Source organism: Coturnix japonica, chromosome 8, assembly GCF_054131305.1.
Source record: "Coturnix japonica strain WE chromosome 8, WE-NBRP24, whole genome shotgun sequence".
Lineage (NCBI taxonomy): Eukaryota > Metazoa > Chordata > Aves > Galliformes > Phasianidae > Coturnix > Coturnix japonica.
The window spans coordinates 21,467,005-21,494,182 of NC_140670.1; the positions used below are offsets into that span (position 1 = coordinate 21,467,005).

A 27,178-nucleotide genomic window follows, 5' to 3' on the forward strand; every position below is an offset into this window, starting at 1 on the left:
CGGAGCGGGACTGCGCAGCACGTGTCACGGGGCTCCGTTGTGTCCCCGCACCGGGCCCTGCTGCCGAGCGGTCACCACGTCCGTGCCCTGCGCCCTCAATCCCGGCGGTGCTGGGCCGCTCACGTCCACCCCAAAGAGCCGCAGCAGCCCGGCCCTGCTCCTGCCCCCAGCTGTAAGGCTGCAGGGCAGTGCCCCGTGTTACGGGCTGCAGGCAGCGTGTGGCTGGGACGGGGGGGACAGTGTCAGTCTGGCTCTGTCCTGCTGCCCCAAGTTAAATAAAGCCCGGGTCCTTTTGGGTGCTGTCAGCTCCCAGGTGTAGCATTGGGCTGTACAATGGGAACCAACACATAGAATGGATGTTTGCTGGGGAGCTGTGCTGCAGGACCCCCAGTGCCTGTCATGGAGGGTAACGTCCTGGGCTCTCCATCTGTCCCATGGGGTGAGAGACCAGTCCGGGCTGCATTTCATTATGGGATCACAGGGCAGAAATGCTTTATTCATCCCCATGCACCAGGTCCCTTTGTGAGGCCTGGTCTGACACGGAGCCTCCTTCCTTCCCCTGCCACATGGGCCTTTGTCTGTGGCCACTCTCCCTGCTTCACCCTTACCTGGTGCTGGCAGCAACGAGCAGGTGGCAGGGAGCTGCTCCCCTCCTCCGCCTCCTCCCGCAGCACCTCCATGTCTCTCAGCTCTGCCCTGAGGTCGTGGCCCCGCGTGGGAGCCCTGCTCTGCCACTGACCGCAGCACCCCATCCCCGCACACGTCAGGGTTCCCGCAGGGCTGATTCCCCGCCCCACACGTGTCACACCGTAACTGTACACACGCGGTCTGAGCACGGCCTGCCCGCCCCGCCACGGCCCCACGCGTGGGCGCCTTCCCGGGGGTCAACGGGATCGGCCCGCACTGGGGGCTCAGAGCCACGGGACGCTGAAACTCGGCGGAGGCGGCCCGCGGATCGCAGCCGGCGGGGCAGTGGGCGGGCACCGCTTCTGCCAAGGGGACACGGGCGGAGATCCGCGCTGTGCGGCACGGGGAGCGGCGGCGGGGCACGGAGCGGCCTCCCCCTCGGCCTTGCCCTACGTCGCCGCGGGGGGGTCAGCCCCTGCGGTCACGCACACGGCGCGGCCCCGACACGGCCATGGCGGCCCCGCCCGACGCCGGGGGGCACGGAGGCGCGCCCCCGTGCGTGGCGCGAGCACGGCGGCGGGAGGGGGCGCGCACGCACGCACGCACGCGCGCCTCCGCGGGGGAGGAGGAGGCGGTGGGGGAGATCCCCGCGCATGCGCCGTGGCGCTCCCTCCCGCCCGTTCGCCGCCGCCGGCGCAGCCGCCCCCGCTCCCGCTCCGCCGCCGCGGCCCCCGCCCCGTCCGTACCCCCACCCCCCCCCCCGCTCCCCGCCGTGCCCGCCCCTGACCGTGGCCCTGCCCGGGGCCGCGCGGGGCCGCGCACCTCCCGCCGCGCCGGAGCCCTCGGCGCGCCGTCCATGCGAGACCCCCGCGGGCCGGGCAGCGCGCAGCGACCCCCGGCCGGGCCAGGCATGTGAAGATGTCAGTGGGCTGTGCATGCCCTGGTGAGTGCGGGGGGATGCGGGGGGCGACGGGTGCGCGGCGGGTCCGGCCGTGGGGGCTGCGCTGTGCGGGGCCTGGGGGCGCCGCTCCGCCGAGCGGTGCCGGGTGCGGGGTCCGTGCGGTGCGGGGTCCGCGTGGAGCGGTGCCGGGTGCGGGGTCTGTGCGGTGCGGGGGGCGGCTGCGGGGCCGAGCTCCGCTTTGGGGTGAGACCCCACGGTGCAGGGACCGGCTGCGGGGCCGGGTCCCGCGGCACGGATGCTGCGGTCTGTTTATGGGGTCGGGATCCCGCGGCGGCGGTGCCGGGACCCCCCGGGTTGGGGGCACTATGGTTTGGGTGCTGAGGTCTGCTGGAAGGTTTGGGACCCTGCCCATGGCCTCGGGGCTCAGACCCCTGCGACATCGATGTTGAGGTCTGTGTACGGGGCCGGGACCCCTCAGCATGGGGGGCTGGCCGTGGGGCCGGGACCCCCGAGGCGCGGTGCGGGCAGGGAGCTGCGGGGCGCAGGTTGGGTGGCACGGCGAGGGCTGACCCCGCGTGGGGCGAGGGGCAGCTCCGTGGGGTGTCCTCCGTGGGTGCGGGGAATTCGCGCCCCTCGCACCCTGAATGAGGGGGGGGCCCTGGGGGCCTGGGGAAGGGGGTGTGCCGAGGTGTGAGCGCTGCGGGGATGCTCGGCAGGCAGCGGGATGGGGGGGGGTGTTGCGGGCTGGTGGACGCTGTGTGTCGGAACCGAGCGTGGCGATGGCCCCGGAGCATCGTGGAGCAGCGCCGGATCCCCGGGAGGATGTTTGACGGGGAATGGAACGCGTGGGGCGAACACACGCAGCGGGGACGCTCGTTCTCTGGCTGACGGCCCCGCTGTGAGCGCGGTGCCACCCGGGCCGGCCGGGCCCCTTCCCCTCGGCCGGGTCCCTCGGAGCGCCCCTCGTTCCGGGCTGCTGCCGGGCGGGCGCTGTGAGCGCAGCCCCGGGGGCGCGGCCCTCGCTCGTCCCCGCATCCCCCCGGGCCGGGCGCGGACGGCAGCGTTGCCCCGCGCCCTCTCCCCGGCGCTGCCCTCCTTCCCTCCCTCCCTCCCCTTCGCTTCCATGCAGCCAGGCGGCCCCTTCCCCCACCGCCTCCTCCATCTCCCACTGGAAGCTGCCAGAGCGCTGCTTCCTCAAGCAGAAAGTCACGTGAACCTCCTCCCAGCCAGGCCAAACAGTTAAAGCACCGACCGGCCCCGCAGGCACCGCGCACACGGGGGGCTCGCACCGCCCCCCCCGGGTCCCCTCGCTCCCCCCGGGGCCGGGCCGCGGTGTGAATGCCGGGCCGGGCCCCTCGGCCTGGGGACACGGCGCTGGCGCGTCCCCTGGGAGCTGGCCCCGTGCCACCGGGAATGTCACCGCCATGTTGGTGGGCGACGGGCCCGGAGCATCCTCGGGGCTGGATGTTGTCACCGCGCCCCCCACCCCCGTGTGCGTGGGAGCCGTGTGTGCGTGCACGCGGGTGTCCGCCCCGTCCCCTTAATGCCCGCCCGGGGCTGGTGGCACATCCATCGAGCTCGCTGCCGCCCCCTCCCCCATCCCCTCCCTGGACTGTTTATCGGAATATAGAAAAAAAACAAGCTCAGCCGCTGGCCCGCTGCCAGCCAGAAACATTTAATGAGCCGCTCTGCCCAGGCTGCTCTTTGGGGCTGCGTTAACTTGGAGGAGTTTCCTGCCTGGGAGATGCTGGCTGCGGGGGTTTCGCTCCCAAAGCATCCCTCGGCTGTGCCCCTTTAAACTGTGGGGCTGGGGGTGGCATCGTGCCCCTGTGCTTCGACCCAGACCTGAGGATGGAGGCTCTGAGGGTGCCCTCATGATGGTGCCTGGCCGAGGTGTGCCCCAGCAGCCTTGCAGGCAGTGCCAGGAAGTAAACACTGTGTTTGGGGCTGGTGGAGGAGCTCAGCGCCTGTACCCAGCACCGTGCTGCCGCCCTGGGCCCACGCTCAGCCCTCTGTGCCCTCTCGGCACCTCGGTGTGCTGGGCCTTTGAAAAACAAACAACATAAAAACACAACGAAGGAGAAATGATGGTGATGTTTTCTGCCATAGTAACGGTGCCGTGGGGCCCCTGGGGAGGGGAGCGAGGAGTGAGGCCTGCTCCCTCCTCCCACGCGGCCCCGCTGTGCCCTGCTGGGGGCTCCCAGCTCCCTCCCCGCAGACCTGGCTGTGGCCTCTCGCAGTGGGGGAGCGCTTTGCCCAAGGTCAGCGGGCAGCGCGTCTGCAGAGCTGGGAATGGAGCCCCGGGCTGGCAGCAGAGCCCTGAGCTACACTGCCTGTGCTGTGCTGGCTTGCACGGAGCCCTGTGGGGGTTTGGGTGCGTTGCTTTGGGCCCTGGGGTGTGAGGTCTGGCAGCCCTGGAGGGATGTGTCTGGTGCAGGCAGCATGACTTGGGGTGGGTTGTGGGGCAGGGGGAGGACGGTGCTGTCCCTGTCTGGGGTTCCTTCTCTCCTACCAAGCTGAGCCGTGCCATGAGCCTCCTGTGACAGATGCTTGGGGAAGGGATGGTGGAGGACAGGCTGAGTGCTGGCGGCTGGAGTGCATGTGCTACAGCTCCATCATGGGGACTACAGCAGCCCCGGGTGTGCCCAGGCGGTGGGAGCCCTGCTGCCCCTCGCCGTAATTCCTGCGTAATTCCTGAGGTCTCATCCTGCACGAGGCTGAGCCCTTCTGCCCTACAGCAAAGGCTCCAGATGCTTTGAAATCTGGACTGCAAATGTGGCCTGTCCCTCCTGATGCCCTTTGAAAGCCCGCAGGGCTCTGCTCTCAGCCCCACAAGCCGTGTCACTGCCTGTAAGCACTGCTGAGCAAGGGGAGAAACTACCCTTGATGGGACCCCATAGCTAAGGCCATCAGTGTGTTCTGGCCCCATGTGCCAAGTGGTAGCAACTGCAAGGGAGAGCCCTGCCATCCCTGTGCTCCCCACCCTGCTGCAAGCTGATAGAGCTGCTGATGGAGCTGCGGGGCAGTCTGTGCATGTTTTGTTTTCACCTTGCTCTGGTGGTACTGGGATGGGAGATGCCATCTGTCCCATCCACCTGATGGGTGCCGTGTGTGCAGTGCCACCCCCTCGGGGCTGGAGAGAGCAGAGGGAGGTAGCAGCTGCCCCGTGCTCACCTCGGGATCTGTTTGTTAGGATGGTAAATTGGGGCCTATGTCTTGCTGCAGACACGTGGTGCTGCTCCCCTGCAACCGTGTGAGCTGCTGCCAGCTCGGGTTTGTTGGGGGAAGCTGTGATGGGTTAACCAGCCGGTGCTGGGTGCCTGTCGGCTGCGCTCCGAGTTTATTCCAGAAATGGTATTGTCTGCTCCTCCCGTGCCAGCACGGAGCTGCTCTGAAAGCCGATACCTTGGGGGCAGCCTCAGGGGGGCGAGTGGGTGCTGGCAGCAGGATGGCCCCTGGGGCAATGCCTGGCTCCCAAGCATGTGTGGTGCTGGGCCTGAATGCCCCGGGCAGGGCAGGAGCATTGAGCTGCGGCACAGTGGTGGTGGCACAAACACCTCCTGCCTGTCCCCTGCACCTCCAGCTCGCTTTCCTGTCTCAACTTCATGCCACCTTCTCGCCTTTGCTGTGGGATTCCCTTGGCCACATCCGTGTTGCTTGCACACGAGGATGCGCACGTGTGCACGGTGCTGGGGGCCTCCTTTGCACGTGATTTGGGCACATCCCTTTGCTCTCTCCCTCTGGAAATGCAACATCTTGATGCTGGAGTGAGGAGCAGGGAGTGGCAGTGGGTGCTGGGAGCAGGACTGGGTGCCCCCTGGCCGGCCCCTGGGGAGGCAGGCTGGGGCCAGGCGGCCGTTATCAGGCAGCCTGCAGGCTGAGCTGTGGTTTCCTGCTGTTGCAGGAGGGGGAGGGCGCTGGGGAGCCTGTGGGGTGGTGAACATGCTGCTGACCCCACCTGGAGCTGGGTGGGTGGCTGGTACCCCCAGATCTGGGATGGGGTTCTGGAATGGACAAGGGTGCTGCGGATGGGTTTTGTTTGAGGGGACCAGCATGCTCACTCTGGTGTGGGAACATGGTTGTGCACGTGGGTTATGCACACCTGCCCACAGAGGCATGGACACTGTGTGCCAGGACACCTTCTGTGGGCACAGGTACCTGCAGGAGCACTCGTGCCCCATCCCACCGTGCACCAGGAGGGACAGCATCCCACTGGAGCCTTCACACCTGGCTCCCTGCTGCCATGTGTCCCCATCCCTCCTAGACAGGTTGCTTCCAGGACAAACACAAACATTAGACCAGGGCATAATCTCCCGTGCCGCAGATGCCAACCCCTGCTCTGCTCTAACCCCACCCTTCTTGTGGGGTGCAGATAACACCCTGCCCCCTTGCAGGTCTCAGGGGTCTCTTGTGCAGGAGCCCCGTGTGCAGTGGGTGAGCAGGGGCCCCTGCTTTCTGCAGCAGCCACCGGCCCTGGGCCCCTCCTCGTCGCCGCGGGGCTTGTGCTGGGAGCAGAGCCAGGTTTCTGCAGTGAAGCCCAGGTGGAGCCGTGCTGGGATGCCGGCTGCGTGGGGGATAGTGGGGTGTGAGCCCCCTTCCTGGTGCACAGTCGCCCAGTTCAGGACCTCTTGGCACATGTCCTCCTAATGGGGAGGTGCCCCCAGCATTGAGCACAGCCCACGGGGTCCTGCGAGAGCTGCCGGTGCCTGCCCCAGCTCCTGCCTCCCTGCCAGCAGGAGCAGCTCGCAGCACGCCGCTCCGTCAGGCATGGGGCAAGCCTGGGCTCATGGGATGGCATGCATTGACTGGTCCATGGCTCAGCCCTGGGGCAGCCGTGTGCAGGAGCATGGCAGTGGGAGCGCTCAGGGAATGGTAGTGTGGACACCGTGGGGCTGAGCCACTGCTGGAGCCCTCTGTCGGGTATTTGGGGTGAAACGGTGCCAAGGAGAGCCGTGCCTGCACAAAGGCATGGCAGGAGGAGGGGGATGTGTCCTCCCAGTTCTGTGCCAAGTGCCAAGGAGAGCACAGCGTGCAGCAGCAGCGTGTGTGCAGCAGCACTGTGCATGCCGTCGGTTTGCACGCCGCAGGAGGCTTGGAGTGGCAGCGAGCTGCCCTCTGCCGTGCCTGGAGTGGGGCTGGATGGTGCCCGACCCAGAGCTGCAGGGAGTGGGAGCTGCCATCCCCATCCAGCGGTGGCTGTGTCCCTGTTTGGCCTAGCTGGCAGAGCGGAGGCAGCTGTTAACAGGAAGGACACACATGTTAGCAACAAAAACACAGCAGCGAGAGGAAGCAGAAGCGATGCATTATTGATAGAGCTATTTGATGCTGCTATATTCGGAGAGCTGCTTCGGAGAGCTCGGCAGCGCTGCACGGGGGGTGAGGGGAAGGGGTGGGCTCTGCTGGTTGAGTTACCTGCTGGTAAAGCACCACGTGCAGCCATGGTGCTGCAAGATGTTCCACGTGTACATCCTAGGGGGCTTCCAGCATCCTCCCCACTGGTGACCCGCATGGATTGGTATGGGGGGTCCAGCCCCATTGCTTATCTTTGAAGAATGTGGGTTTAGAGGGTGGCTGATTCCACTCTGTCAGCAGTGCGTATGGATGGGGAGCAGCTCCTTGGGCAAGGATTTCCATTGTCCCTTGGCACTGCTGTGTGCCCCCTCCTCAGCCTATCCACCCCATCACTGTTCTGTGCAGGATCCAACCCAGCCAGGCTGTGGGGACCAGCCCCAGGCCAGGAAACTGGCTGTAAAACGAACCATTCTTGTAACATGAGAGAATCCACCTGGAGCATCTGGAGTCATAAACCCCGTGGAGCTGGCAGGCTCTCCCCGGGCTGCTGCCAGGGGGGCCAGAGCTGGCTGCTGTGGGTGGCCACAAAGCCCACGAGGGTGCGAGCCCTGCACTGGGGCAAGGCTGAGCTCCTGGCTGTGTCCTTCACCATGGGTAAGGTGTGCTGCAGGGATGGAGATGGCTTTCCATCACCTGGGTTGTTTGGCAGGATGTGATCATGTATCCAAGTCTTTCCCTCTGCTCCCTGCAGGATGCTCAGGGTCTGAGCCTGCAGCTCCCTGCCTTGCCCTGCTCACCAGCTCCTCCTGTGCATCTCGCTCTCTGGGCTTTCCTCGTGCATCTTGGTGTCTGGAAATGGTTTTGTTTTGGAAGGGTTAATCCTAGGAGCCCCGAGGATCTGCCGCCTGCCCAGCATGACTCATTGCTGAGCTCCCAACCTCCCCCAGGCTCTCCGGGGGAGCGATGATGGAGCCGAGGCTGCTCCAGAGAAAAAGAGGGGCCCATCTGCCCCAGGAACCCCCCGTGATCCAGCCAAGAGAATTCCCCCCTGGAGAGGCTGGGGACGAAGAGCAGATTTCCACATGAAGGGGGTAAGATTTATGGTGGGGAGCATCCCTGCCTGTCCCCTCCATGCTCTTCCCATCAGCCGCTCGCTCTGCGGGTGGGAGCGCATTGCAGGGAAGGGGCTCCCCCGCCATCACCGCCACACGCGCTGCGCTCCCCAGCTGCATCCCAGCCCTTCTGCTCTCCATCCAGCATCTCTTTAATTATTAACTCGGCTATAACCATAAACAGCTGGGGCTGCTGCAGCCACGTGGACCAGGCCAGTGCTGTCGTCAGAGCCAAGCAGGGACACGTGAGCGGTCCTGGTGGGCTGCTTGGTCCCAGTGCTACTTGGGGGCTGTTGGCTGTGGGGCCGTGCACCCATGGGTGCTGCTCTCTGCTCCTTACAGACACAGTTGCTGTGGGGGCAGAGTGCCCCTCTAGTTGGGTTTTGCTGTGGTGGCTGTGCGTGCATTGCACATCCCTGAGGCCTGGGCCTGCATCACCCTGCAGCTTCAGGGCTGGGAAGGGCTGTAGGAGGGTGTGTGCCCGAGGTGTGTGTGCAGACGTGTCCGAGCTGTGCCAGCAGGCGTGCATGTGCGTGCTGGCCTGTGAGCACGCCTGCAAGTGTGCACGGGGTGAGCTGCATGGATGTGTGTGTGTATGTGTGTGTGTGTGTGTGTGTGCCTGCTGGGGGCCCAGTGCTGAGCTCCCCCCAGAGCTGCGTGAGGGTCTGAAACCAATGGAAAAGGGGAAGTAGTTCAAGCAAGAGAAATGCTGAAAAACTTCAAAGAAAAAAAAATCAAAGCAAACTAGAGAAAAGTAGACTTTTATTGCAGCTGAACCAGGGATAGAAATACTTCCCAGCTGGTGCCAAGCTCAGTGCTGGGCTGTGCTCAGAGCCCCAGGAGCTGTGCTGGGAGTGGGACCTGCAGCTCCTTGTGCTGTGGGGTCCCTGCCCTGCTCTGCTCTGCTTTGCTGGGGGGAATGGAGCAGCAAACAGCATGGGGGGAAGGCTCGGAGATGCCCTTATTCTGGTGATGCTGTTGGTGCCGAGGAGGTGTTGGGGTGTGAGACGGCGTGCCTGCAGGCAGATGCAATGCTAGCTGGTGTTTGACGCCTGCAGTTGCTCCTCCTGCTGTGGAGGTGGCTGGGATGGCAGTTGGAGGTGTTGTTGCATGGTGGCCTTCGAGCAAAAAGTGAGCCCACACCTCGCTCTGAGTGCACTGCTCTCAGATCTGTGGGGTTTGGGCACTGGGTGATGCTGTGTGGAGCCGGGGTTGGACTCGGAGGTCCTGGTGTGCTTTTGGACATGGGACTCTGTGCTATGTGGGCTATAAGGCATTTTGGCATGTGTTGAATGGATGCTCCTCCTCCTGGTGTGGGAGTATATGGAGGTATATAGATGTATAGGTAGAGGTATAGGGATGTACAGTGTGTGTAGGTGTGTATGTATATAGATATGGGCATAAAGATGGTTGTATTGATAAGCATATGTACGCAGGTGTATATTGGTGTGTACAGATGTGTGTTTATAGGTATAGGCAGCATTGTGTGGAAGTGTACATGTATGTGTATGTTTAGGTGTTCAGGTGGGGTACAGGTACAGGTGTGGGTGTGCAGAGGGCTGTATGCAGGTATATATATATACACATATAGGTGTGGGTGTACAGAAAGAGAGGTATGTGCAGCTACACAGAGCAGTGTATAGAGCTGTACGTGTGGGTACGGCTGTAGATGTGGAGGTGCGGATGCCCAAAGCTGTCCGTGTGCACGCGTACACAGGTGTATGTGCACGTTGTGCTGTACGGAGATGTGTGAGTGTCGCTCCGTAGGTCGGTGCCGTTTTGAGGCACTCGGGAGGTGCCGGGATCCCGGCGCGGGGCTGCGCAGCACCGAACTTTTCCCCTCGGTGCCGGCAGGTTCGTCCCGTCCCGTCCCGCCCCGCGGCCCTTTTGTGCGTGCGGCGCGGTGCCCCGTGCGGACGGACGGACAGACGGACATACGGACAGACGGCCGGCAGCGGGCGCGCCGCCGCCGCAGCCATTGTGGGTCGGCGCGGCGCAGACAAAGGAAGCGCCCCGCGCCCCGCCCCGCCCCGCCCCGCCGCCGCCCCCATGGCGGCCCGCCGCCCCGCCGCCCGCCCCAGCGCCGCCAACAACGCCGCGCTCCGACCCCCGCCCCAGCGCCGCCGCCGCCCGCCGTGAGTCGCTCGGTTCGGCCCGGCCCGGCCCGGCTCGGTTCGGCCCGGCCTGCCGCCCCCGGGAAGTTTCCCGTCCCCCTTCCCCCCCCTCCCCTCTCCCCTCCGTTCCCTCCCCCTCCTCTCTCTTCTCTCTCGGTTCGGCCCCGGCGGCGGAAGGGAGGGCCGGGTCCCGCCCGTAAAGTTGTGAGCGGAGGCGCCGGCCCCGCTCGGCCCGGCCCGGCCCGGCCCCCTGCCCGCCGGCCCGCCCGGTGCCGCCTTCCCCCTCCAGCTCCCTTTCCTATGGCCCCTCTCTCTTTCTCTTTGCTCCCCTCTCGGCTCCAGCCCCCCCGCCGTGCCCTGCAGCTCCCTTTGTTCTCCCCCCCCGGCTCCGACCCTCGGCCGAGCCCCCCGACAGCTGCCCCGCTCCCTCCCGGTGCCCCGGTGCCCGCTGTCACCGCCCGCTGTAACTTGGTCCCCTCGTGCAGCTCCGGAGGTCTGACAGAAGGGAGCGAATGACGGGAGGGGTGCGAAGCATCGGGGCCGTGCTTCTCCCTGCCAGAGCTCGGGGCTGTGGGGAGTACAGGCGTGTGAGCGGCTGGCAGACAAAGCCCTTGGGGCTGGGGGATGCTTTTGGGAAGTGGGCGGCACAGCTCCCCACCTGGCTGCTCAACGTGGGGCTGCGTTTGAGGGTTCCTCTGCGGCCTCCCCGACCATCCCGTGGCTGGCTGCCCTGACCTCAGCCACGCTCTGACCTCCAGCGGTCCAGGGGATGATGAGATAAGCACTCGTAGTACAGCACTGGGCTGCACACCATGAGCTCCCAGCACCACGTTGACTTATCAGAGCCTGGGCACAAACTGCCGGGCCGTGTGTCCAGCAGAGAAAAGCCCCAGGGCTGTGCTGCACAGCCAGGATATGGCACTGATGGTTGTTCCTCATCCTGGGGCTTCAGAACGGGCTCCTGACAGTTCCAGCAGGGCACCTGCTGGCCTCCTGCTGCTGCAGGTGCACAATTGTCCGGCACTGATTGCTGGGGTGACTTGCTGTGTTCCCCAGCGCTTTGTCCTGGTGGTTCTGTAGCAGCTCCTCCAGAGCTGGGTATCAGCTCCCACAGTTTGCTGTGAGTTGTGGTGAATTCGGGGAGGTCTTCATTCCTTAAAGGCTTGGGTTTTGGAGTGTTCTCCTTGTGGTTGTTGCTAATGGAGGAAGGAGTTTGGGCTTTGCCCTCATGATGCTGTAGAAATCCCCAAATCCAAGCACCACTGGCTGCAGCTCTTTGCTTGTCTTCTGTCCCAGCTTCTCCTCCGGACCCTTCTGCCCAGCACCGCCTGCTCCGTGCCATGCACACACCCTGGTACGAGCCCAGGGGCTGCACAGGGGTCTGTAGCAGCAGTAGCACTGCTGTCCTCCAGTGACCCAGAGCACGGGGCTGTGGGTGCTGATAGCACTGCAAGCGCACACACGTGGGTTGTGCCATCGGTGGCAGTGAGGTGTGCTGTTGTTTGAGGCAGACCAGTATTTCAGCTGGGGATGCCAGGGTGAGATCTGCCTTGGGCTGTGCAGCACAGGTACAGGTGGTCCTACAGTGTTTTATTTCTAATGTGGGAGCTGTGCAGCATGTGTGGCCAGACCCACTGCTCTTTGGCTTTGGCCCTTCATGCTGGAGTCGGTGCTGGTCAGGGTACATTGTCTCTTTAGGTGACTTGGGCTCCTCTGTTCTCATTCTGCTGTTGGCAGATCCAAGAGCAGGCAGCAGCCCCGGGAGGCATCGCTTGGCCCTGGGTGCTGGGCACACCTGGGGCTGCTCCCCATCATGAACTGCTCCACGCTGCCCCTGGCCCCGAGGCTGCGTGCTGAGGACGGTGAGCAGCCCAGCATCAGGCCAGAGAGCTCCTGAGTGCAGCGGTTATCCCAAACCCTGACCCTGGTGACAACACATGTGGAGCTGTGCAAGTGCAGCGACCAAAAGCGTTTGCTCTGAGGTCACGGCGTGGGCTGTTTCTGTTTGCTTTAACCTGGGACCTGGGCCGGCGGCACTGTGCAAACTGCTGTGATGTGGGCAAGCCCCCGCAGGCCATGGGGGGGTTGAGGGCACGTGGTGCAGCCCCACTTTGCAGCCCATTCCCTGGAGACTGCACGTCGTCGCTCCTCACTGTGGCCAGCAGCGAGCGGAGCGGAGCAGAGCGGTGCATCCCGGGATGCCGGATCTCCATGCGCCACGTGGGGCTGACAGCCGTCCTTGGCTGCGGGGCTGTACCAGGCAGTGGGGATGCTGGTGGGCCGGCACCTCTGCTCCCTGCCCTACCCGTCTCCTGCAGAGCTGTTCCATCAGGCTGCAGCTCACATCACTTCTGTGACCAGGTGCCATCCTCCTGCAGATGTGAAGCAGTGCTGTGTGTGACAGCGGGCACCGGGCTGCTGGTGGTGCTGGGCGTGGGGATGTGGTGACACTGTGCATCACTTGGGGAGGCTGCCCAAGTCCCAACATGGCTGCCTGCAGCTGGCCGTGCTCCATCCCCTCTGGATAAGAGAAAGGAGGATGAAGGCAGCCTCAATGGGGCACGTTGATGCCTGGCTCCCAGGGTGCATCGATATAACATCTGAATGGAGAACCCCAGGTGGGAACTAAAGCTGTCCTTGTGTGCTGCCCCAAGCACAGGGTGGGGAGGGGAGGGTCCCACCACCCCGTGAGACCATCCTGTGCACACAGAGGGTGTTCATTGTCAGCTCAGATCCAAGCAGGGCTGAGGGACACAGAGCCCTCGGGGGTGTCAAAACAAAGCACTGGAGGATGGGAGCTGCTGGTTCAGGCTTGGTTTTCCTTTCTGCTGAGGATGTGGTGACCAGTGCATTGATGAATTGATGCATCAGACACCTTTGGAAAGTTTCTTGTGTACTGAACATGCTTTGACTCCGTGTTACTTAACAGCAGCAGGGAGAGGGAAGTGGCTGTATTTCCAGCTCAGCTGATTTCCATAGAGCAGAACTTGACTGGGGTGAAAGCAGGAATTCCCCAGCACTGGTGCTGACCTTGGTGGTAAACCCTGTATCTCGCCATGACAGTGCCATAGAGGTGGGCAGCCCTGCCCTGCTCCCCTTGCTGCAGTGGGATGGGGTGAGGAGCTGCGGGTTCCAACGTGATGAATTTGCATTGACTGCTCCAGACGTGCCGTGTGTGTGGGGTGATGGGTGCCCTTCTCGGGGGGCCTTCTGTGCTTCCAGCGCTGGGAGCCGTGCTGTCTTTATTCCTTCAGTGCTTCTCCTTTCTCGTGCCCATCCCACGGTGCTGGATCTCTCCCCGCACACCCACAGCAGCAGCGCACCCCGCGCCCACTGTGCCGCAGCACCACCGGGGATCCCCCTTAGCGGCGGGGCCGGCCGAGCCGGTGGAGCCAGTGCAGCCTGGCAGCCCGCCCGGCTGCGGGGAGAGGCTGCTCCCACCGCGTGTCTCGGCATCACCCGGCCCAGCATGCCGCATCCTGCCGGCTGAGGGTGTGCCGGGAGCCCGGGGGGGTGGCAGCGTGGGATCCCCCCGCTGCCCTTGGGTTACATTAAGGGGTGTTTGGGGGCAGCAGGGTGCGGGGGGACTGGTTTGTGGCATCGCCTTCCATCTCGAGCCCGGTGACCGCTGGCCTGCCTGAGTGGCAGATGGTGGCTGCCTGGGGACCCGCGGGCCGGGCGATTATTCACCCGTCTCCATGGCGATAGAAAGGTCAGCGAAAAGATCCCGTGTGATTCCCCGGGTCGGGTCGGTGAGATTAGGAGCTGCACGGAAGGGCTGGGGGTGGGGGATAGGGCGCAGCCGCTCCATAGCACGCCAGCTGCACCGCCCCTGGGGCAACGAGCTCTGGCCGAGAACTGACAGACTCTGTGCACCAATGGGTCTGACCGGCATCGGGGATGGGACTGTGCTGCTGGGGGCTTGGCTGCTCCTGTACAGGTCTGGGCACCCCAGCAGTGCTGGTCCCTCATCCCTCCATCTCCTCTTCTTCCTGGTAGCAGGGATGAGGTGCCTCTGTGCTGCTGCTGTTGGTGCCTCTGACTGACCTGTGTCCTCCCCCTCTCTGCAGGCTGTTCCTCTAAGTCATTCAAGCTGTACTCGCCAAAGGAGCCCCCGAACGGCAACGCCTTCCCCCCATTCCACCCGGGCACCATGCTGGATCGAGATGTGGGGTGAGCTGGGGGCTGGGGAGGGATCCGTGAGGCTTGGGGTTCTCTGGTCCCTTGGATCCCCAGAGCTGTAGTGAGACTGCAGCACGTGGAGTTCAGTTAGCACAAGGCAAGAGGTGGGATCGGAGCTGGTATTGATGGGTGGAGAAACAGTTACATCTGGGATCAAAGGAGCCTCAGTTCTCCAGCACTGTGGGACCAAGCCCATTGGCAAGCCAGTCTCTTGGGATGATCCAAGACAGTGGACAGTCCCAGCCTGTGCCACATTCTCTCCTCTTGGCATCAGCCCTGAGGGGAACAGGACGTGGCTCCTGGGAGCTGCAGAATGGGCCCCTGTAGCTGGGAAACAGAGCCCAGTTCTGGGGTGCATGTCACCCTGTGCAGCTGCCAGTCACTGGCATCCTGACCACTTGCTGCTGGCATCAGGAAAGGGGGTATGGGTCCTGTGGGGCCCAGGGGTAAAGATCTTGCCCATTGCTGACCTGGCTGTGTTGCTTCTTCTCCACAGACCTACTCCCATGTACCCACCTACATACCTGGAGCCTGGCATTGGGTAAGTGGGAGGGGCTGGCAGGGAAGGAGCAGGGAGCCTGCACCAGGCTGGTTTGGGATCAGTGCCTGGGGAGGGTGAGGATGGCACATTGCTGGCCTGCAGGGATTGTATGTTCTCATACCTGCATCCCCATCCCTGTGCCCCACACAGTGGCACACACTGCCTGCTCTGACCATGCGTTCTCTTCTCCCTGGCAGGAGGCACACGCCGTATGGCAATCAGACTGACTACAGGATATTTGAGCTCAACAAGCGGCTGCAGAACTGGACAGAGGTGGGGAGCTGGGGGCCAGTCTGGGAAGCGAGTGAGAGGGGTGGCTGGTGATGAGGGGGCAACCTCTTCTATTGGTACTTAGCTGCATGCAGTCCTCCAAGGGCTGAGCATAGGGCTGCCTGTCTCCTGTCCCCTAACCCAGCATCTCTTTGCTGTCCCCAGGAATGTGACAATCTGTGGTGGGATGCCTTCACCACGGAGTTCTTCGAGGATGATGCCATGCTAACAATCACTTTCTGCTTGGAGGATGGACCAAAGAGATACAGTAAGTGGCAGCAGAGTGGTGGGGCTAGCCCTTAGGGTACCTGGAGCTTGAGCTCAAGTACCCCTTCCCAGTGGCACTGCCTTACGATGGGATCTGTGCGGGTAGGCATGGGCAGGGGGTTGGAGCCCAGTTGCCTGCAGCCATGGGGACCCTATTCACGTGCTCAACTGGACGAGCCAGTTTTACTGATGTTATTTTCCTCCTTTTCCCACTCCAGCAATTGGCCGGACTCTGATACCCCGTTACTTCCGCAGCATCTTTGAAGGAGGGGCCACAGAGCTCTACTATGTGCTCAAACACCCCAAGGAATCCTTCCATAACAACTTCGTCTCTCTGGACTGCGACCAGTGCACCATGGTTACCCAGCATGGCAAGCCCATGTTCACCCAGGTACCCCTCAGCCCCCACGTGTCTCAGTTTGCTACTGACTTGCGGTGGCAGTGGTGACATGAAATGAGGGATGGGCACTGATTTCCATGGCTTTGTGCTGAGCTGGTGGAGCTGTGCCACAAGTACCACACTACAAAGACAGCCTGCCTTGCAGCATCCCTTGGGCACAGGTCCCCTGTCTGTGCAGGCTCCTGGGTTTGCTTTGTGCTGAAACCCCTGCCAGGCAGTCTGAAGCAGAGGGAAGGGTGTTGTGGTGTGCAGGAGCAGTGGGTTCTCAGGATTCTGGGCTGGGGGAGCAGAGTGGCAGTGTGTGCCTGACACTGTGCCCTGCCCAGGTGTGCGTGGAGGGGCGGCTCTACCTGGAGTTCATGTTTGATGACATGATGAGGATAAAGACGTGGCATTTCAGCATCCGCCAGCATCGAGAGCTTATCCCCCGCAGCATCCTTGCCATGCATGTGAGTACCACTCCTTCCAGTGCAAGGGAGGTTTGATGGGCTCCTTTCCTGGCTGCACAAGCAAGGCCCCCCATCACCCATGACAGGATGGGGCACAGGGGACAATCCCCTGCTGAGTGCTGTCTCTCTCGCCCCTAGGCACAGGACCCCCAGATGCTGGACCAGTTATCCAAGAACATCACCCGCTGTGGGCTCTCAAACTCCACACTCAACTACCTCCGAGTACGTGTGCCGGGAGCAGAGTGGGCTGTGCTTGGGGGTTCTGGAAGAGGGGCAGATGATGCATAACAGTGGGGCAGCAAATTTGCCAGAGCCTGAGCTCTGCATGAGGCTTGGGTCACCGCAACATGGCAGAGGGGCTCTTTGCTTTGGCAGTGTCTAACCTTGTGTCTGTCTGCACCCTCCAGCTCTGTGTAATCCTAGAACCAATGCAGGAGCTCATGTCACGGCACAAGACCTACAGCCTCAGTCCCCGGGACTGCCTCAAGACCTGCCTGTTCCAGAAGTGGCAGCGGATGGTCGCGCCGCCTGGTGAGTGTGGCTGCCTGCTGGGCTGTGTGGTGCGGGTGGGAGGAGGTGGTGCTGGCAGAGGGGTTGGGGGGCACTCAGCTGGGGCTGACCGACTGCCTCTCCCTCCTGGCCCAGCGGAGCCGGCACGGCAGCAGCCCAGCAAGCGCCGGAAAAGGAAGATGTCGGGGGGCAGCACTATGAGCTCCGGCGGTGGAAACACCAACAACAGCAACAGCAAGAAGAAGAGCCCCGCCAGCACCTTCGCCCTGTCCAGTCAGGTACCTGTAAGCATCCCGTTTCCATTCTCTCTTCCTTCCCCGGGATGGAGGGGTGGGCTTCCAGCCCCAGGGAGTAGCTAAGGGACATCCCCAGGGCTGCCTGTCTGAGCCCCCCCGGCCCTCTCCTCTGATGGGGAAAAGCAGGGAGCAGCCCCAGGGCTCCCCTCCGTCCCCCACCTCTGCCTTGGACCCTGCAGAGTGTGAGTCACAGCCCAGGGATGGAGGCGAGGGGGCGGTCCTGAAGCTTAGAAAGGGGCTGTGTTGCTGGGAGGGGGCGTCTGGCGGCCGGGGTTCCCCCCACCTCGATTATGTTTCGGGACCGTCTCCCCTTTCAGGATGTGATGGTGGTAGGTGAGCCCACGCTGATGGGGGGGGAGTTCGGGGACGAGGACGAGCGGCTCATCACCCGGCTGGAGAACACGCAGTTCGACGCCGCCAACGGCATCGACGACGAGGACAGCTTCAACAACTCGCCCGCGCTGGGGGCCAACAGCCCCTGGAACAGCAAACCGCCCTCCAGCCAGGAGAGCAAGTCAGAGAACCCCACGTCGCAGGCGTCGCAGTAACGGCCCCGCGCCCCCCCCGCGGACTCAGTCCCAACCGATCTACCTGTACATTTGCAACGGAGAGTGACTGGGAAGCGGCGAGGTACTGGGGCGGATCGGCGCCGCGCCACGGCGGGACCCACGGCCGGGGGCTCGCTCCTGCCGCTGCCTCCCCGCTGCCCCCACGCCTGCTGCCCCTAGACCCAGGGCAGGGGCGGGTATCGGGGCCGTAGCTTCGTTATTCCCCCTTCTTCCTCTTCCTCCTCCCTGCTTCCTCATCCCCGGAGAGCCTCTCATGTCCCGTCCCTCCGTACCCAGCCTCTGCCTGCTGAACGGGGCACGGCGGGGCTGCAGACCCCCCTGCGGTGGGGTCCGGCCTTCCTTCTCCTCTCCCCTCTTGGGTCTGACAGCAGTGTTTGCTGTGTGCGCATCTCCACGTGTGCGCACCTCCAGCCCGGCCTGGGGCTGGGGGGCTGCCCAAGGACAAAGCCCCAAGTGCTGTGGTGTCGGGGGTCGCTCACCGGGCATTCCCCACTCTCCTGCCCCCCAACTCGGTCCCCGTCCCGTCGCTCCCCCCGGCAGGGCTCTGCTGGGGACTGTGTACATAGGAAGCGCCCAGCAGGGAGGGAGCTGAGGGGTGTGGGGGGTCCATGGCCAGCGGCCCCCACATCTCCACTCGGAGTCCCTTGGTGACCTCCGGCTCCCACAACCTCCTACTTCTGTCTGTTTCATTTTGTTTTGTTTTTTTTTTTTTAATAATATTATTAAAATTGTAAGTTTAAAAAACACAAAAAAAAATGGGACAAGCCTTCCCCTTGCCCACCCCCCTCCCTGGCCAGTGCCCTCCCCCCCTTCCCCTCCCTGCCCTCAGCGCTCTCACCCTGTCCTGACTTTTGTACAGGCTTCTTCTCTTGGGAGTCTCGTTTTATATCCAGTTCGGAGAGCTTCAAACCAAGGAGAGACTTTGCAGACTTCCTTTCTAATCCCTCCAGGGGGTGTTGGGGGGCAGCCCCCCACCTCCCTCCTCCATGTAAATCTTGTGTGCTGTTGTCCCCTCTCCTCCCCCCCCCCCCCATCCCCCGGTTCGTGTACCTCGTGCTTGTACATTTCCGCGCTGTAGACAGTGTGTACGATACCGTTCTTTCAATGTGTTATCACTAGAGCAGGTGCCTCCATTGATGTTAGGGGAAACAAGGAGAAGAAGAAGAAATTTTTTTCGGATTTTGTTTTTTCTTTTGGTTTAAAAAAAAAGGAAAAAAAGGAAAAAAAAAATGATTTCCTTCCAAGGCTTCTGCCAAGGTGAAGAGTGAAGGTGATGGGGAGGGTGGGGAGGGGTGTTCACCAGTTCCCCCCTGCATCCTCAGTAGGGCACTGTGGGCTGAGCTGGGGGTCTGGCTGCATGTGTGCCCCCCTGGCACGTCCCCAGGTTGGGAGTGCGGCGGGTGCTGCCCTGGGGGGTGGATGGGGCTGTGCTGGGTGCACGTGTGCAAGAGTGTGTGTGTGTGGGAGCGCTGAGAGTGAGTGTGCAAGGGAATGGCTTGGGGGGGGTCTGCACTCTTCTCTCTGCCATCCCCCTCCCAGTGCCATGCTGGGGGGGCATCAGCCTGTGAGCCCCACAGATCTGGGTGGGAGCCGTCAAGGGATGTCCTGTGAGCACAGGGGCTCTGGGTGCAACCTGTGTCTCACCCAGGTCAGGGGTGGCTGTGCTGGGGGACCCCATGTCGTCCCCCACCCCCTCCTGTGAGGTTGGAAGATGGTGCCTGAGCCCCTCAGCTCAGCCCTGGCCTCATCCCAAGTCCCTGTTGGGGGCTGAGGTCTCAGCCCTGCAGACCCCCAGCCCCAAGCACAGGGACACCAGGGGAGGCTCCGATGGCACCGGGGTGGGGGTTCTGCTTTGCAGTTAGGTACGATGGGTGCTGGGGTTCCCACGGAGTGGTGACATGGCCCCTTGCTGCCCACCCCCTCCCCAGGCACACTGTAATGCCTTTTTCTTTCTTTCTTTTTTTTTTTTTTTTTTCTTCCTCCCCCCTCCCTCCATAGTTTGTGCCATTTATGAGTCATGTATGGTACCAATAAAACAACTTTTCGGTTTCAGGCTGTCCCGAGCACTTATTTCTGAGCCCAGGGCCTGGGGGTGCCACGTGCAGGTGCCAAGGTGTGACCCCAAACCTTTGAGGTTTCAGCTCCTGGGTGGCTGCACTGGGGGGCACTTCAGCCTTCACCACCCCCCACCCTGGCCATGAGCACCAGGAAACGGCTTAGGGATGTTCCTGCACAGGGTGTCAGCACCAGGAAGGGGATGAGCACCGTGTGCCTCCACACCCTGGGGTAAAGCAGCCGGAAAAAAAACTACCCTAAAACCTCTGGGTAGTCCCATGGCAGCCCCTACGCGGAACAATCCAAGTTTATGCAGTTTTTTCCCTGTTTGTTTTTTCCTTAGGATATTGCATCCTTTCCTGTCTCAGGGCCCACGCTGAGCTAGAGGGAACTGCGGGCACCCAGCGCTGGGTGGGGAGCAGGAGGGGAGCCGCCAACCCAGGGCAATGAGAGCTGCAGTGGGGCAGGGCATGGGGGGATGGCTCAGGTACGGCTCCCCAGCACCTGTCCCAGGGCGAGGCACCAACAGCAGCGGCTCATGCAGGATGTGGGGATGGGAAGGTGATGGGGGCTCCGGGAGAGGCAGGTGTGGGGTGTTGGGATGGGATGGGCAGCAGCGGGTGGGTGAGCTCTGGGGGTCCCATGGGATCGCGCTTGGGACATACTGCTGCTGCTGGTGGTGGCCCTGACCCGGACACGGGATGGCCAGGAGCCAGGCGGTGGCTGGGACAGGGTGGGGCGATACATTTACCAGTGCAGGGCTTTTCAGTCACTGGGCTGAAACTGAAACGAGCTGCAGGGCCGGGCCAGGCGTTAGCTGTGCGGCGGAGCAACGCAGGACACAGTAAGTGCTTTATCCCCACCTGTCCCCCCCGAGCCCCTCCGCTTCCCCCTGGGTGCACCCCTCTGCCAACACCCCTCCCGTATCCCAACCCCAGGCTGTGAGATGTGGGATATTTCCCCCGCGTTTCCTGCTCGGGGATGGGTGGCAGGGTGTGAAGTAGCTGTGCCACCTCCTCGTCCCCTCTCTGCTCAGGTGCCGCCATGGAGCTGGGGAACATCTCGCAGCCCGTGTACGGCCCCGGCCTCGAGGAGCCGAGCAGCAACACGCCGGGGCTGGTCCGCATGGTGCACGGCTTCCTGCGCATGGTGCAGCCCCACGGCCTCCCCTTGGGTGCGTGCAGGGGGTCCCTGGGCCACCTGAGTCATCTGTGGTGGGGTCGGGAGGGTTTCACATTGTGTCACGCGGCACAGAGGCAACCCATAATGGGTCCATAGGAGAAGGTAGGGCAGGACCTGGAAGTGGAGCAAACAGCACAGGGGGGGACTTTGCCCCCGTCCACGCAGAATACTTTATTACCATCCCAGGTGTCACGTGCACACTGCCAGCGTGATGTCAGAGCATCCCCCCGGAGCCTCCAAAACAGACAGTTTGGGACTGATGATGCTGCCCCTGGGTGCCAAAGGGCTGCGTGGGGCCACAGCCGGGGAGGGACAGTCGGAAGGGGAAAGGTGCCAGCATGTGCTGCCCAGAGCCACCAAGCTGGGTGGTGCTGAGTCCCAGAGCTGTGTTAGGGTTAGGGTTGGAGTTAGGGCTGGGGTTAGGGCGGGTGCCCTCTCACGACCCTTTTTGCTCCCTGTCCCCAGAGCTAATAGCAGATGTGGCACAGAAACAGAACGAGGTGGAGATCGAGGAGCTTATAAAGGAGGTGAGCGTGCAGCCGGGGTGCCGAGTCCCATCCCACCCCACGGGATCCTCGAAGGTCCGGGGCTGTCAGCCTCGTGCCTTTCTCCCTCTCACAGGTTCTACTTTACGAGCTGGGCTTCCTGGTGTGCGCTGCCATCGGGCTGCTCTTCGTGGTGGTGGTGCCCGTGGTGGGATGCTGCTTCTGCTGCTGCCGATGCTGCGGGCGCTGCGGGGGTCGCATGTTCCAGAAGCGGGACCGGTGGACGCGCAGCCGGCGCCGTGTGCTGTACAGCGCCGTGCTGCTGGTGTCGGCGCTCGTGCTGTGAGTCGGCCGGGCCTCGCCAGGAAGCCGCCGCTCTTTGCAGGAGCGGCTCCGGCGCGGAGGGACAAAGGAGAGGAAGCGGTGGCGGTGGGGAGCGGGCCCGAGGGGCAGAGCCCTTCCCGGCAGCTTCGCAGCGGGGCTCCGCGCGTCTCCCCGTAGCGGGAGGGGCGGGGTTGGGCGCGGATGCGTCCCCGTGCACGTCCCGCAGGGTCCCTCGTTGGGGTCTCAGCGGCGCGTTCTGCATTTGGAGGGGCCGGGCGAGGACGTCGGTTCGCCGCTCCTCCCGCTGAGCCCACCGCCCGATTCATACAGGGCCGGCGATGTGTGCGCCTCCATCAGCAGCGTCCGCTTCTCGCAGTCCGTGAGGAGCGCCTTCCTCAACATCGACAGCACCGTGCACGATCTCCGCTCGTACCTGCTTTCCATCCCCCAGGCACGCTGCATCCCCAGCGGGGCACGAGGGGGGGCAGCCCCGGGGCTGAGGGTGGAGGGGGGTCCCCAAGGAGTCCCCACCCCACACTGATGCCCCATCTCTTCCCCTGCAGCAAGTCAGCTTTGTCATCGACAGCAGCAACGTCCCGCTGGGCAACACCAATAACAGCCTGCAGAGTGAGTGTGCACAGTGATGGGGGGATTTGGGGATGGCTGGGGATGCTGGGTTGGCATAGCCCTGTTTCCTGGACTCCAGCACGTTGCTGTGGGATGAGGTTTGGGGTGAGGGCAGTGCTTCCAGCAGCTCCCCTGCAAGGCACGGGCTGCTCAGTGCAGTCCAAGGGGGGTCCTGCACTGACAGCTCCCCCCAATCTCCACAGACATCGGGCCCCTCCTGGGCGGCAGCATCGCCTCCAGCATCAGGAGCAGCACGGATGAGGCAGTGGGATCCCTGCACAGCCTTCTGGGAGGTGATGTCCCACTGACTCTGAGGGAGCATTGGGGAACACTGGGGGGATATGGGGGCTGAGGGCTGGGCTGGGGGCGCACGTGGAGCTTTGGAAAAGGCCCCTGGGGAGGGGTATGCCTGCCCATCCCCAGTCTGGGTGGAACACTGGCACTTTGGGGTGTATTTCTGGATGTCCCTTGCTGCCTCTTCAGCGATGGAGATGCTGGAGTCCACCTTTGGCACCATCAACAGCACCCGCCAACGCCTGGAGGAGCTGCAGGGCACCTATGATGGGCAGCTGGGCACACTGCGAGAGAGCATCAAGAGCACCCTGCAGCGCTGCGGGCAGCCCTGCAGCACCACCTCACCCAACGGTGTGGCCTTCAGGGCCAACTACAGCACAGTGAGTTCTGGGGGGACATGGGTGTCCCCCACCTCCCTGCCCAGTCTGCGGCCCCCTCACCCTGAGCTGTGCCTGCAGGTGCCCGGTGTGGAGCAGCAGCTGGAGGCGCTGCGGGATGTGCTGGACAGTGGCATAGAGGGGGACTTGGAGGTGAGGGGGTGCATTGGGGGAGTGTGAAGGGCTGTGCAGAAGGAAGGGCAGGGTGGGTGCCTGAGGCTGGGGGAGTGCACAAATCCTGTGCTGTCCATGGATGGCTGGGAAGGGGTCGGGAGCTGAATGCTGTCCCTGTGCAGGTGATCAGCATGCTGGAGCAGACCCCCAGAAAGGTGCAAGAGCAGTCTCAGGACATGGTGACACGTAAGCAGGGCCACCATGCTGGTGTTTGGCCATGGAGACCAAGCATACCATCCTCTCCTTGGGTTCCTGCTGACCCTGAAGAGCAGGGTGCAGGTGACCACTCCATCAGCGACCCATCCTTGCCCCCATGCCCTGCAGGGACCCAGGAGCAGCTGGGCCACATCAGGCAGAAGATTCGCGACATGCAGGACCAGATGCCTCTGCAAAATGTGGAGGAGAGTGTCGGGAACCTGGTGAACCAAACCAGTGCCTGGCTGGGGGACAACCAGAACACCATCACCAACCTGGATGGGATCAGGTAGGGGGGCTGCTCCATCCACCCCCCATCCCTGGGCATTCCCCTCTTGTTGGGCTCTGAGCCCAAACTGTCCCCATCCTCCTGCTCCAGGTGGGGCGTGTGTGTCCTGCTGTGCTGCATGGTGCTGCTGGTGGTCCTGTGCAACACCTGCGGGCTGCTGCTGGGACCGCTGGGGCACAAGGAGAGCACGCCGCCCACCCAGCGCGGCTGCCTCTCCAACACTGGAGGAAACTTCTTCATGGCGTGAGTGAGGCTCCCAGGCAGGGATGTGGGTGGGGGTGTGCAGGCTGCACGCTCCCTGTGCTGATGAAGCTCTGTCCCACAGAGGGGTGGGCTTCAGCTTCATCTTCTCCTGGCTGCTGATGCTGCTGGTGCTGCTCACCTTCTTCCTGGGAGGGAACATGTATATGTTGGTCTGTGAGTCCTGGCGCAGCCAGCAGCTCTTCCAGGTGGGCTCCCCTCTCCTCTGCTTTCACCCAGGGCTGGGGCAGCTTTGAGGGCTCTCCCTGGTCTCTCACCCTGCACCATGACTGGTTGCTCCATTCTTTCCCTGGGACCCAGCTGGTGGATACCCCTGGCCTCATCCCCGGCTTCAACCTTTCGGAGGTGCTGGGTGACGAGAGTGGCACCGTCAACTTCTCGCAGATCTACAGGTGGGCACAGCTGTGGGCACAGCTATGGGCACAGCTATGGGCAGCTCCCCCAGCGTGGGTCCCTCTGGGCCTGGAGCTTGTCCTGGGACTGTGTGCAGGGAAGGAGTGAGGTGTCCCCTGGGTGAGGACATGCCCTGAGGGGGCACCTGGCTCAATCCCAGCCCTGTGCCCAATCCCACAGGCAGTGCCAGCAAGATGCTGCCCTATGGCAGACACTGCACCTGGACCAGAGGGTGTCCTTGGATGAGCTCCTGAACATCAGCCAGGTGAGTGCCAAGGGGGGACACAACACAGGTAGGGGCACGGGGCTGGCATCGTGTCAAGCCACTCCTCATGGCACCCCTTACCCTGCAGTACACAGAGAAGATCTCAGTGGATTTCCAGAAGCTGAACATCACCCTGACCCCCTTCTCTGTGCTGAACGAGAGCCAGAGGGAGCTGCTGCTGAATGCCTGCCGCGATGCACAGCCCCCCAACTTCACCCACACCCTGCAGCAGGTGTGGGGCTGCACTGGGATTGGGGGTCTGAGCACTCTCCCCTATGCTATGGGGTCCTGGCTCCATCCTGCCCCACGGGGATGGGGTGCAGCCCTGCTCACCCCCACCCTGCCTCAGCACTGTGCCTTTCCCAGCTGGATCAGGGCATCACGGTGGGCAGCCTGCAGGATCTGGCCGTGGAGCTGGAGCAGCTGGTGCACAACGCGGTGAGACCCTGTCGTCAGGGCTGAGGGGTGTCCCCTGGCTGGGGGTTGTGGGGAGAGGAGCCCCCTGTGCTCCAGAGCAGGTGAGGGCTGGCTGTGGGATTTCTGCTATCTAGTGGGCACTGCTGAGAGCCTCTGCCTGCAGGGCACAAATGTGCAGGAGGAGCTGAAGGCAGAAGCTGCTGAGCTGTGGGAGATGGACAAGAAGCTGAACAACAGCTTCTCAGGGCTGCTGGTGAGTGATACCGGGAAGGGGAAGGGGCCCTTCTGGGTTGTTGGAGTGAGCCATGGGGAACACAGCTCCGTTTCTTTCCCCATAATCCCCAGAAAACCCTGAAGGAGAACATCCATCTGGCGCAGAGCCAGGCTGCCCAGCTCGAGGTGAGCCACACATGGGGTAACCCTGCTCCTACACTCCGAATTATGGGGCTAACCCACAGCTTGGGGCACATCAGGGCTGTTTTATGGGACATGGAGTGGCCCTGTTGGTATGGCAGCTCAGAGATGCCGCATCTCACTGTGGCATGGGGTTGGGAAGATGCAGAAACCCCACTCCCCCATCGTGCTGCTGACAGCTCCTTTTGTCTCAGGCACAGACAAACTCCACGTTGGACAAAGCCAGCGCCACACAGGAGTTCCTGGGGAGGGAGATGGGGAACATCATCAAGAATGTGAGCTCACTTTGCCCCGCTGCAGGGCACCTGGGGGGATGTGACTGGATTGGCCCCACTGACACCCCACCTTGCAGGGATGCCATGCAGTGCCCAGGGGTCCCCTGTGCCCCCATGTGCCCCCGCTTCTGGCAAGGGGTCTGGCAGTGTCTTGCAGCCCCATTGCTGCCGGATTGAGGTGGCATGTTGGTTCCGATCCTGGCACAGAGGGGATGTGGGGCACGGCGTAGGCTGGAGGTGCAGCATCCCCGCTCTCTGTCTGCCTTCCCACAGGAGACCTGGGCCTTTCTAGAACAGTTGCTGGGCTTCTTTGAGACCTATATTGACTGGGCCAAGATCAGTGTGAGTGAGCCTGACCTGGCTGGGCATGGGGATGGGTGGTGAGGTTTGGAGGACCACAATGTGACTTGTCCCAGTTGTATCCCCAGCTGAGGACGGACATGGCACGCTGCAAGCCCATAGCCCAGAGCCTGGATAACGTGGAGGCCATTGCCTGTGACCACATCCTGGACTCTATGGTGAGAGGGGTGTCACAAATGTGGGGTGGAAGATGGTGCTGATGGGGTGGCTGATGGCTATTCCTTGCTCCTAGAATGCCTTCTGGTTCAGCCTGGGCTGGTGCACCGTGTTTCTGCTGCCCAGCATCATCCTGTCCGTGCGACTCGCCAAGTTCTACCGCCGCATGGACATCGATGACAGTTACAGGTGAGCATTTGCCCCACCACGGTGCTGGTCTGGGGGTCTGCTCTGCAAACCATCCCTCAGCAGAACTGCAGTGGGGCTAAAGGAGCCGTGTGCTGCTGGAGCAGTGATGCTCGGGGACAGCAGAACTCTGTGGGCTGCGCTGTGCTCAGAGGTGGCTGGAATGGAAGGACTGTCACACCCTACAGCCCCCATACCTTCCTTGTGTGCTCTGGGAGAGCCCCATCCAGCAGCACGGTGCTGGTCTGGGCTCTCAAGAAGCACTTCTGTCCCATTGACACTGTCCCATCTTTTTCCTTTCCCCTAGGAATGAAGCTGTGGAGATGTAAGTAGTCGTGCTGGGTCCCTACTTGGGGTAAATCCTGGGGCAGGGCTGGGGGTGACACAGGTGCCCTTGATTTTGCAGAGGAACCGCATTCAACCTGTACAAAATCCCCCGGCCAGCTACAAGGCATTAACCTCCATCCCCACGGCACAGGCACTGAGGATACTGAACACGACAGCTCTGTCTGCTGCACCATCTCCCTTAGTGCTGGGAGCCCCCCCCCACTTCCCAATAAGTGGACACGTGCTGCAGCTGGGAGGCAGCCTGCAGAGGGGAGGTGTGCCCTTTGCACTGGAGCAGCAGAGCACCTCCCCCATGGCTCATTGCAGCTATGCTGTAGTGTGGGGTTGGGCCAGGATCCCCCCCACCATGTGCACAAAGGCAGATGCTGCTGGTTGAGGGGAACCTGCTTACCCAAGCCCTTCACTCCGTAAGAAATGTGAGTATTTATCTGTGCAGGGAGCCTGACTCTCCAATGCTGTGATTTGGTGTGTAAAGCAATAAATGAGGTGACTGCATATCACAGGTGTGAGGTAGCTCTGTGCACTTTTCTCCCTGACACCATGGTCAGGTGTGCAAAGAGGGGCTCTGGGG

The 27,178-nt window shown here is 62.8% G+C and overlaps 2 protein-coding genes across 10 annotated transcripts; both read left to right on the forward strand.

Moving 5' to 3' along the window:
• The first annotated feature begins 1,290 nt into the window (after nucleotides 1–1,290).
• On the forward strand, nucleotides 1,291–19,582 carry LDB1 (LIM domain binding 1). Of its 5 annotated transcripts, none has more exons than XM_015866960.3 (11): nucleotides 1,291–1,570; nucleotides 14,117–14,219; nucleotides 14,725–14,769; nucleotides 14,967–15,042; nucleotides 15,205–15,307; nucleotides 15,525–15,697; nucleotides 16,033–16,155; nucleotides 16,294–16,377; nucleotides 16,563–16,686; nucleotides 16,801–16,949; nucleotides 17,279–19,582. In XM_015866960.3, the coding sequence occupies exons 1-11, from the start codon at nucleotides 1,546–1,548 to the stop codon at nucleotides 17,507–17,509; spliced, it is 1,236 nt and encodes a 411-aa protein (XP_015722446.1). In that variant the 5' UTR covers nucleotides 1,291–1,545; the 3' UTR covers nucleotides 17,510–19,582. The 5 variants fall into 5 exon arrangements, with proteins under 5 accessions (XP_015722446.1, XP_015722447.1, XP_085411362.1 ...); XM_015866961.3 differs by having other exon boundaries at nucleotides 1,298–1,570; nucleotides 16,801–16,943; XM_085555236.1 differs by lacking the exon at nucleotides 1,291–1,570 and adding an exon at nucleotides 7,764–7,911.
• On the forward strand, nucleotides 19,579–27,102 carry LOC107315983 (prominin-1-A-like). Of its 5 annotated transcripts, XM_085555225.1 has the most exons (28): nucleotides 19,579–19,643; nucleotides 19,767–19,816; nucleotides 19,929–20,146; nucleotides 20,355–20,429; nucleotides 20,622–20,759; nucleotides 21,233–21,294; nucleotides 21,389–21,594; nucleotides 21,907–22,027; nucleotides 22,140–22,203; nucleotides 22,407–22,496; nucleotides 22,687–22,877; nucleotides 22,956–23,027; nucleotides 23,171–23,234; nucleotides 23,373–23,532; nucleotides 23,623–23,775; nucleotides 23,858–23,981; nucleotides 24,094–24,185; nucleotides 24,367–24,451; nucleotides 24,540–24,683; nucleotides 24,818–24,889; nucleotides 25,032–25,121; nucleotides 25,214–25,267; nucleotides 25,477–25,557; nucleotides 25,831–25,899; nucleotides 25,986–26,075; nucleotides 26,150–26,262; nucleotides 26,567–26,584; nucleotides 26,666–27,102. In XM_085555225.1, exons 3-28 carry the CDS (start codon nucleotides 20,032–20,034, stop codon nucleotides 26,715–26,717), a joined length of 2,595 nt encoding a protein of 864 aa, XP_085411351.1. In that variant the 5' UTR covers nucleotides 19,579–19,643; nucleotides 19,767–19,816; nucleotides 19,929–20,031; the 3' UTR covers nucleotides 26,718–27,102. The 5 variants fall into 5 exon arrangements, 4 of the variants coding, with proteins under 4 accessions (XP_085411351.1, XP_085411350.1, XP_085411352.1 ...); XM_085555224.1 differs by lacking the exon at nucleotides 19,579–19,643 and having other exon boundaries at nucleotides 19,679–19,816; XM_085555226.1 differs by lacking the exons at nucleotides 19,579–19,643; nucleotides 19,767–19,816 and having other exon boundaries at nucleotides 19,969–20,072.
• The last annotated feature ends 76 nt before the right edge of the window (nucleotides 27,103–27,178 follow it).

Excerpts from the sequence above, each read along its gene's own strand:
- LDB1 (XM_015866960.3), top strand. The coding sequence starts at position 1,546 with ATGTCAGTGGGCTGTGCATGCCCTG. Across the intron at positions 14,220-14,724 it reads ATGCTGGATCGAGATGTGGG|ACCTACTCCCATGTACCCAC; the intron begins GTGAGCTGGGGG and ends TCTTCTCCACAG. Across the intron at positions 16,950-17,278 it reads CCCTGTCCAGTCAGGTACCT|GATGTGATGGTGGTAGGTGA; the intron begins GTAAGCATCCCG and ends CTCCCCTTTCAG.
- LOC107315983 (XM_015866955.3), top strand. The coding sequence starts at position 20,228 with ATGGGATCGCGCTTGGGACATACTGCTGCTGCTGGTGGTGGCCCTGAC. Across the intron at positions 21,595-21,906 it reads CTGGTGTCGGCGCTCGTGCT|GGCCGGCGATGTGTGCGCCT; the intron begins GTGAGTCGGCCG and ends CGATTCATACAG. Across the intron at positions 22,028-22,139 it reads ACCTGCTTTCCATCCCCCAG|CAAGTCAGCTTTGTCATCGA; the intron begins GCACGCTGCATC and ends CTTCCCCTGCAG.